Source organism: Durio zibethinus, chromosome 5, assembly GCF_047325235.1.
Source record: "Durio zibethinus cultivar Kanyao isolate XHJ-2024 chromosome 5, ASM4732523v1, whole genome shotgun sequence".
NCBI lineage: Eukaryota > Viridiplantae > Streptophyta > Magnoliopsida > Malvales > Malvaceae > Durio > Durio zibethinus.
The window spans coordinates 32,429,612-32,440,188 of record NC_143166.1 but is presented as its reverse complement, the minus strand read 5'-3'; the positions used below and the strand labels follow the sequence as shown (position 1 = coordinate 32,440,188).

General features: G+C 29.7%; 1 protein-coding gene across 1 annotated transcript; it reads left to right on the top strand.

Moving 5' to 3' along the window:
- Positions 1-2,652: 2,652 nt before the first annotated feature.
- On the top strand, positions 2,653-10,547 carry LOC149518920 (uncharacterized). Its single transcript, XM_089761184.1, has 2 exons — positions 2,653-2,791; positions 7,944-10,547. Exon 2 carries the CDS (start codon positions 8,077-8,079, stop codon positions 8,626-8,628), a length of 552 nt encoding a protein of 183 aa, XP_089617310.1. The 5' UTR covers positions 2,653-2,791; positions 7,944-8,076; the 3' UTR covers positions 8,629-10,547.
- Positions 10,548-10,577: the final 30 nt, after the last annotated feature.

The window sequence follows — 10,577 nt, the reverse complement described above, 5'->3', positions numbered from 1 at the left end:
TCATCCTTTAAGATGCTGAGAGATTGCTAATGACTCAGAGCAATGTAAAAATGGTACTGTATTCTTTATTGGTCTCTTCGGGTTACTGTTTGAGTATGTTTTTCACATTCTATTCTTTTTGCAGCTCCTAAGGCATTTCCAAGTAAAACTCTTCCGAGGATCCAGAGAATGAGACAAAAGGAGCAAAGCCTCCAAAGGCGCTTCTTAAAGGTTGGACAAATTTTGATTTATTTTTAGTACCAATTAGAAATTATTGGCATGATCCTAGGCATTGATCAGAAACATAATTTTGTTGAGCTGAAAATCAATTTTCTTGTTTCTTTTTCCCTTGATATTCTGCCCCCAAAACTCAACAAAATAAATAAAGCGGAAAAGGAAAAGGAAAAGAGACATCAACAAGTATATAACTATGTACCAAATTCTCCCTCTTTTTCCTTAAAAGTTCGAATCATTTTTGAGATTAAATGCTTTATATTTTGGAATTGACAGTGGTTTTCATAAGAAATCAAGCTCAAATTTGTCAATGTGCTGCTGGTAACATTATCTATCCCAGCTCAAATTTGTTAAATTGTGTTTTTGCATGTTTGGTTTGTTTGATTTTTTGTGATACTTTATTTAATTTAGTTCTCAATTACTTTTCATATACATATTTTTTGTATTGATTGTTGGTATTTGTTTTTAATTTGTATTGAATTTGTTTTACTTGAAATTAAAGTAATCTAAAAAATTCAAGTGTAAGTCAAAATGAAGTGATGTGTTTTTTCAATTAAGAAAAAATTGGATGTTGATACGTATCGAGTTATTCTTTGAGTTTTTTTTTATGTGTTTTTAGATTTTTTTTTTTAATTTCTTGAAATTTTTAAAAACCTGTTTTTGTGATGTCCTGTTTTTTGTTAACTGAAAGCATTTGTCGATTGATTGATTGATATGTGAACTTCTATCTTCAAGGTAATGTTAGCCAAACAAGAGAGAATAGGATTAGAAGATCGGAAAGATTAAGGTCTAATAGATTGAGAAAACAAGATAACATCACTTTGAATGTAGTTTCTCAGTCTGGTATTACTTAAACAAGGGATGATAGAGTTTTTGATCAGATCAGGGGTAGGGGAACTGAAAGATTGAATGCCAAAAGGTTGAATAGGAAAACATTGCAAAATTCATATGATAGTTTAACAGTGCCTGTCAGTAATATTCCGGATGATAGATTGATGACACGTGATGTAAATAGTGGATATCAACCTCATGTATCAATTTGTTTTACTGTTGGTATAAATGGAGAGTCAAACAATCTGTATAATCAAAATGGTTTGTATTCAAGTGTGGATCAGCTTAACTTATTACTTTTCTGCAGATGTTGTTAGAGTATTAATATCACTCACAACTGTCGTGAAAGTTTGGTTGAACAACGAAAGTGATGAGGTTGACAAGCAAGATATCTGTATACAAGATATAAGGTTCGTCTTTTTAAAAGCTTAAATTTTATAAAAACAATAAAAGCAATCCCCAACTTAAGATTTTTAGCCATGTTATCAATTTCATTAAAAATAATTAGAGGATAATTTAAGGAAGAAATGAATATATCTATATATAAAAAACAATTTAAAATCTTGAAAACCTCATTTCTTCTATAGAACATCGTATACATCATCAGAAAAAGGAAGAAAAAGTGACGCTGTTAATGGCGTCATCGATGTCGGTGGGGTGGTGGCGAAATATGCTGCGGAGATGGAAGAAGAAGAAGAGGAAGACGCTTGCAGGATCTGTCGAAACCAGGGAGATGCAGAGAATCCGCTTTGATACCCCTGCGCGTGTAGTGGAGCATCAAATTTGTCCGTCAAGATTGCCTTCTTCGATGGCTCAATCATAGAAGTGCTTGCCATGTGAGGTTGGGATTTTTTTTTTCTAATTACTTCTGGTATAAAATGATGGGTATTTTTGTAAAATAGGTTAAATTCAATAGGTAAAAGAAGGCTCTGTTCAGGTGTCTACTATTTTCTTCTGTAATCTTTTTCATGAGTTCAAATACATAATCGCATATAATCTTTAATGTTTAACAACTATATCAGATTGTTCTATATTTGTGATATTTTGTCATGCTACCAAGTCTAATCAATTCATCGAAAACTTATTAGTTTTATCGTTTTATTATGAACTCTAATGTGGTCAAGAGTTGGACTTTTCAGTGGATTTACTTGACAGTTCCATGTGATAACTCAAACATGATAATGATTCAGTGCAGATATTATAACGCTTTTGCGGCATATGCTGGCCGCAATTTAGGTCTGGCAACAGCAACTGTAGCTCTTTGTGGTTTTATTGCTCCAGCAGTGACAGGTTCTGGTATTCCTGAAGTGAAAGCCTATCTCAATAGAGTGGATGTTCATTCAATATTAGCTCCAAGTACTCCTTGTAAAGGTGAATGGAATTGGGAGTATAAACCAATATTTAATAAGGTTCTTTTTCTTGCCATCATCACCCTTTTGCTTTCTTGACACTGGTTTGTCCTTTTTGCATGTATCATTATAGACAATACATATATGACTATATTCTGTAAGTAGGGTGGCGGCGAAGTATGATGCAGAGATGAGAGAAAGAGAAAAGGAAGACAATTGCAGGATCTATCGAAACCAAGGAGATGCAGAGAATCCAATTCAATACCCCTTCGGGTGTAGGGGCGGCATTAAATTTGTCCAGCAGGATTGCCTTCTTCAGTGGCTCAATCACGGCATATTGATGGACAAATTTCTCAACACGTTTTTTTGTTGAGAAAGAATATACTATCAGATTGAAGGTAATTCCAACTCTGATTTGATTTCAATCTCTTTAATTGGGGAAATTTTTTTAGATGTCAATTTGTTTTTTTCCTTTCTATAGCCGGTATTGTTACAGATTTTGTAGCAAAAAAATTTGGATTCTGAAATTGTTTTCTACTTAGTTGACTGATTTTTTATTTTTTAGTTATTTCTTTGTTTTATTTTTCTTTTTTATTGCAGATATTGTCAAATCATTGAAGGAATATAAAATAAAACGTGGTTTTAAACAAACTTTTAATGTTTAATACCCAATCTCACCAAAAAATAATAAAAAAAAAAGACAAGAAAAAGTTTCCTCCTATTGTAATTACACTTTTAATGTTTTATTACATTTTAGTTTATACTAACAAAAGAAGGAATAACTTTTTAAAACCTGTTTGCAATAATCTTTTGTTTTAAGATTAATTTAACAAAAGATTATAAATATCATCTATATATAAAAATATGAATTTCAAAAGTGATAATAGTGAACGATCAAAATATTTTTAGTAAATCAAAAGTGATTATAAAATAATTTTTTATTATTAAATTTTTATTGAGATAAATTATAATTTGAACTCTTTTATTATTAGACTTAAAAATTGTAATTTGAATTTTTTTTATATTATTATACTTTTACACAAAAAAAATGACTTTTTATTATTAAATTTTTATTAAAAGTGATAATAATGAACAACTAAAATACCCTTAATAAATCAAAAGTGATAATAAAATAATTTTTTATTATTAAATTTTTATTAAGATAAATTATAATTTGAACTCTTTTATTATTAAACTTCTTTAAAACTGTAATTTAAGCTTTTTTTTTTTTTATATTATTAGACTTCTATAACAAAAATAATTAAATATTCACGTTCCTTTAGAGAAATCAATTTACGATATCAACAAGAAATCTTCTTTTTTACATTAATATTAGATTTTTCACTCTCCCTATTTAGGTAACTTTGCAACTTATACTAACTTTTAATTAAAATTAGTTAATTTAATTGTTTTTTTTTTTAATTTCAGAGTGTTTAATGCTTATGCTTCTTTTATTGAACTAAAAACAAATATACATAGTTACGAGGAATGTTTGTATACTCTGATTTTTGCATGTGTAAATAGCTAACAAATTGTAAGAGATGAAAGTTTCTAAATAGTTCTAACCTTGCATTACAAGATGATATATATCACTTTTAAGATTCAGATTTTTTTTTTTTTATTGCTGGTGGTAATACAAAGCATATAAATGAATTTGAAGAAAACCAAAGCTAAAATTCTCTGGCTCATCATTATATTCCTTAATGAATATAAACATCACTTTCATGCTAATACATTAAAAATGATAATTATAACTTAGTAATACTACGAAAAATATTTTTGACTTTTCTTTGTTAGATTCAAATAAGACAAAGAGATGGTCTTCACCTTATATAAAGATAAATCCACATAGTGATAACCATCAAGAACAGAAAGCAAAAGAAATAGACTCCTCAGTTCTGTTACTCAAACTATACATGAATCCCCCTGATATGCTTATACAATTAGCAATACTAGAGGAAAAGTAACCAGGTATTTGGAAAAAAATATAATCAATAAACCTATGTTCACGAGCCTGATAAGATGATAAGATATGTAGCTTTTACAACTTTCATTTAAATATAAAAACCACATACAAACATTTCTCTTCCTAAATAGATAGTGCAGTTCGTTAGAAGCTCTGATAACATTGCCCCAAAAAGGCCAAATAAAGCATCAGAGGCATCAACAGAAATGTTATGTTGAATGAAAAGAGAATATAGTATACTCCCCCCAAAACCAGACAATAGATAGATAAACCCAACACACACTGCTAGGGGAAATAACATATATCATTTATAACACCATGATGGGCAAAATCACCCTCAAGGTAGGTATCAAAAGAAAAATCTGAAAGTAAGATTTACAAAATCCAATAGACTTAGTACTGTTGGAATGAACAAATCCATCCACCAAGTAATGCAATCAATGGATCATCTATAAGTCATATTTATATGATATTTCATTTTGTTAACTGATCAAGACTAACCAAAAACTTAAACTTCAAAATTTCACATATTCCAAAACATATTATATACTACAACACAAAATTTTCCTAGGAGAATTTGGAATAATTAATGAAACATTAAAAAAAAGGAAAGATAACATACTAAATCGAAATTGCTGTTCAAGGCATATTCCAATGAAGACCAAGCTCAACATGTTTGCTAGCAGATGAATAATACCAGCACGAAGCCAGATGCAAGGGCTTTCTTGTAGTATGTTACTGCCATAGGAAGACTTAAAGACATAGATGCTGGTGAAATATGACAAAAAAGCAATGTAAATAAAATGAAGATGGAAGGCTAAATTACTACATATATTAGTGTGATTCCAGTGAAAACCCATTTTCTTGGAAGCAATAATCATTCACATAAGGTTTTGCTTCTACAATCAATCATTTATATTTACATTTACATTATTCCTATGCATATTCAGGAGTCAGCAGAACATGGTGTGTGCTTTAACCATTATAAAATCTCTATTAGTATTTATTGATTGCATGATGAGGGCAATAGAAAGCAGAAGTACCTAGACTCCATCTGTTGAACTTCCTCAGCTAATGTCTTTTGCAGATATTCACAATTTGAAAATCCATCAAAATGAACCAACTTTCTAACTTTTTGTAGTGTTTCCCTGAATAAATACAAACAGTAGATTCTTTCAAGGATTATACATGAAACTGTTGATGCACAAGACATCTACCCACATACATCATACATCTATTAGAGATGCATGCATAAGTTCACATTCATGCATGCCATATGTACATGCTGTTAAATTAACAGTCATTGAAGGAGATTTAATACTAAGAATGCCACATAATAAGCACTAAACTAAAAAAATTTTACATTTTTACATCCTTGATAAGCAAATGCAGCATCATTCAAATTTAATATGCATAATGTCATTATCATTAAAAAGTTTAGATCAAGTTAGACATTGAACAATATCTTTTAAATGAAAACCTTTGTGTGATTTTTTGTGCAAAACTTATGCATGTTTATCTTTTTGTCTTTTTGTGTAAAGATTCTTCTCTTCTTTGTAGACAAATACTTGGCTCATTCCCATTGTAAAACTATCTGCTGATTGCTTGGAATTTCCTACATCAAATTTGACCTTAAATCAAGAAGAAAAGTTACACATCAGTGAATTCTTTTAAGGTGAAACGAAATTCATTGGAACATGACAAGATATCAAGGTTAAAAGTTTATTTTATGCTATTTTTTAAAATTATGCATTTTAAGATTTAAATATAATAAAAATTTATGTATAACAAAATTTTCAGATAACAAAAGAATTAATCATTCAATTAATAGAACATGCAATTACCTTCAATCAATGAAAGCATCAATGGAGGATTATCCTAAGCAAAAAAAAAGACGAAAGAATGACTGGTTATACATAGCTCTATCTTCTCCATATGACAAACAAGGTTAGTTTTATAAGATTTTTAAATGAAAAAATACAATTGTATTTATTTCAATTTTCTTTAGAATTAATATGAAACTATTTTATCAGTGGAAACATTGTATACTCCTTCATTTTCTCCATTACATCAATTGAAGAATATTTCATGTTGTAATTATTGTGGTGCTAAAAAGTTTGAATATGAGCCTCCATCATTTTGTTGTCAAACTGGTCAAGTGAAATTAGCTACCACTCCTGTTCCAGAACAATTATACTATCTTTTTGTATCTCAAACTGAAGAAACCATTGAATTTCGAAAGCACATTAGATCTTACAATAGTATGTTCTCATTCACATCATTTGGAGTTAGGTTAGATAAGGATCTTGCATCTTCAAGACAAGGTATTTACACTTTTCGAGCACAAGGGCAAATATGTCATGATATTCCAGCATTAGTTCAAGAAGAAAATACTCCATGTTATTTTTAGCTGTATTTCTATGATACTGGTAATGAACTTCAAAATAGAATGAAGACACAACATAATGAAAACTTAAGTGCAAAAGTTGTGGAGATGCTAATAAAATTTTAGAAGAAAATCCTTATGCCCAAGTCTTACGAAGATTAAAGGATATATCTTCTTTTGAGGATTTTGAAATTCGTATTGCGGCAAATGCTAATCTAGATCAACGAGTTTATAATCATCCATCTGCTGATCAAGTTGCTGCTATATGGGTTGAAGGAAACAACTCAAACATTCCATTTGAAAGAGATATCATAGTTCATGCTTATTCAGGAAGACGACATAAGAGTTAAACATTATTTCGGTTGTTATGACCCCTTACAGTATCCTTTACTCTTTCCAAATGGAGAAGTTGGTTGGCATCAAAATATTAATAAAGTTATTTTGAATAATGCTAATGAGAATGAAGCAACAATTGGAAATAGATCATCTTTTCATTTAGCAGAAGAAATTTTTGAAAGATAATGTTAAGGTAATTATCATGAACTTAATATTTTTAAAATTATTATAAGTTTAATTTTTTAAATGTTATTTATTTCTCATTACTTTTATCATATCATATATAGTAAAATTTTTATCTAGAATTTGTTACTTTCATTGTTAGCAAATCATTTTTAAAATTTTCACTTTCTTATATAAAATTGTACTTTGCTAATCAGTAAAAAAATACATGCACTATTCATTCAATTAAATCCTTAATAAATATTAGCTTCCTATGACAAAGATTCTATTTTTTTATTTTATAATATCTAATCATACTTTGTTAATTTTTTATTTTTATATACTTGATTAATGTTAGTTTTATGTTAAAGACTCGTAGCATTAGTCTTTTAGTTACTTTAGCATTTGTACAAGTTTTTAGCATTGCTTTAACTTATTGATATTTTATTTCCTATAATAATCTTATGTTTTATTGTTAAATTGGTAGTTAAAATAGTAAACTCTAAAATTTATTTATTACTTCAGGAATTGTTGCAGAAAAGAGTAGAAATATGTCAATAAGGGAATATTATTGTTTCAAATTCCAAATCAGAGAGTTTGAAACAACAATAACTATATACCTTTTGGCTAGGCAATTGTTTCAACAATTTTTCGTAGATATGTATATTAAAATTGAAACATCAAGGCTTGATTTTTACAGGATAAAGCAATCAAATATTTGATCTGAATTGTATCAAGGAATTGTTGATAGTGTAATAGCCGGAGAAGTAAGAGGAAGCCAAGTGGGAAAGAGGATAGTTCTTCCTGCAACTTTTATTAGTGGCCCTAGAGACATGCGGCGTAGAGACTATGATGCAATGACTTTGGTCCAACGATTTGGAAAGCCAGATCTTTTTATGACTATGACATATAATCCAGAATGGAAGGAAATTATAAATGAGCTCAAAGAAGGTCAACTTGCTCAAGATAGACCAGATCTGACTTCCAGAATATTTCGTACTAAATTGCAAGATCTCAAAGATCAAATTTTCAAGAAAGAAATATTCGGAAAAGTTGCAGCACGTGTCTATGTTATTGAATTTCAAAAAAGAGGACTTCCCCATGCCCGTATATTAATCATATTAGAAGAAGGAAACAAGATTTTATCTGAAGATCAATTTGATAGATATGTTTGTGCTGAATTGCCAGATAAAGAACTTTATCCAGAGCTGCATGAATTGGTTGTGAAAAACATGATACATGGCCCTTGTGGAAAATACGGACCTATCAAATCATGCATAGTTGATGATAAATGCAAGTTTCACTATCCTAGAGCTTTTTGTTCACTGACACTGCAAGGAAAAGATGGATATCCAATATATAGAAGAAGAGCAAATGGTTCGTAGGTGAAGATAAAGAACAAAATTGTTGACAACAGATGGATTGTACCATATAATCCATATTTTTTGACAAGATATAATTGTCACATAAATGTTGAGATATGTTCAGGAGTGAAGGCAGTCAAGTACCTTTATAAGTATATATATAAAGGGCATGACAAAGTTGCTGTTTATATTGCACAAGATGACGGGGATAATGTCATTGATGAAATAAAGTAATTTCAAGATGCAAGATGGGTATCTCTTCAAGAGGCTATATGGAGAATTTTTCAGTTTGAGTTGAATGAAATGTCTCCTCCAGTCATAACTTGCAGTTACATCTTCCAAACCAACAAGCTGTGTATTATTGAGAAAATCAAAATTTACAAAATGTGTTGTATTGGAATCATGTGTCAAGAACAATGTTGACAGAATATTTTGAAACATGTGCTAATGAAAGTAATGCAAGAAAGTATTTGTATAGAGAATTGCCTGAGCATTACGTGTGGAACAGGCAAAATCAAATATGGACAAAAAGACAAAACAAAACTGTGATTGGCCGCATAAATAGTGCAAATCCAAAAGAAGGTGAAAGATTTTATCTGAGACTTTTATTGAATCATGTTAGAGGGCCTACTTCTTTTAAAGATTTATTAACAATTGCTGGAATATGTTATTTGTCATTCAAAGAAGCAACAGAGAAAAGAGGTCTTTTGGAATCAGATGAAAGTATCACAGAGTGTTTGATTGAAGCAACAACATATCAAATGCCAAAAGCACTTCGAAAATTGTTTGCTATAATATTATATCATTGTGAACCTACAAATGTAAGGAAACTTTGAGATAGATATTTTGAAACAATGTCTGAAGATTTCAAAAGGATTCATAAAGATGCAATCTTCGCAATAGTATCAGATACATTGACAAGTATCAATTATTTTTTAGAAGGTATGTGCTAATAATCTTTTCCTCTATTAAATTATTTTACTTTCATTTTTAAATTTTGCTTATATGATGCCGTTTAATTTTTATACTTCTTTTTTATAAACTTTAGGACACGATGATGGGGCATTTGATTTTATATAAATGGAATATGTAAGACATTAAGAAATTTAATAAGTAATGGAAAAAGACAAAAAAAAAGTGATCCATAATTCATTTGAATAGTTTGAAAAAGACATGATAAGTGTTTTTTTATATTTGTAGAATTAGATCAGACAAACTCGCCACTTTATGCTTGCAGAAATATCTTTAGAATAACATAACAACAAATAGATATACCAATGATCCAAAAGTTTAATACCTTTCTCTCTCTAATTATTTCTTATACAAGAAGATTGGAATAGTAGTATTACTTGAATACTTATATAAAATTCTATAAAATTTCTGTCCATTATATATGATCTAAGGTGAAAATTTTTCTAATGACATGGTGCTAAAATTTATTATGTTATGAAGGTATGGGGAACAAAACGATTTGTGATTATGATTTACCTTCTTTACATATTGATCCGATGGAAGGCAAAGGACCAAATTGTCGACAAATAATAGAAGAATCAATACAAATTCATCCTGAAGATTATGATGCAGAAACAAAATTAATTCCTGACCAAGAGAAAGCATTCACAATTATAATGGAAAGGATTAATTCAAGAAGAAGTGGAGCTTTTTTTATTGATGGGCCTGGTGGTACAGGTAAAACATTTCTTTATCAAGCCTTACTTGCACAAGTAAGATCAAGACATATGATAGCATTAGCTACAGCAACATCTGGTGTAGCAGCTGCAACACTACCTGGGGGTCAAACAGCACATTCACGATTTGTTTTACCATTAAATCCTAATGAAACAGATTTTTATGGTTTCTCAAAACAAGATGGGACTGCAGAGTTGCTACGAAGGGCATCCCTAATCATATGAGATGAAGCACCTATGGCTAAAAGATTTGCCATTGAAATGTTGATCGAAGTTTAAGAG

What these genes read in the sequence shown, in the direction of transcription:
- LOC149518920 (XM_089761184.1), top strand. Translation starts at nt 8,077, where the DNA reads ATGCGGCGTAGAGACTATGATGCAATGACTTTGGTCCAACGATTTGGA.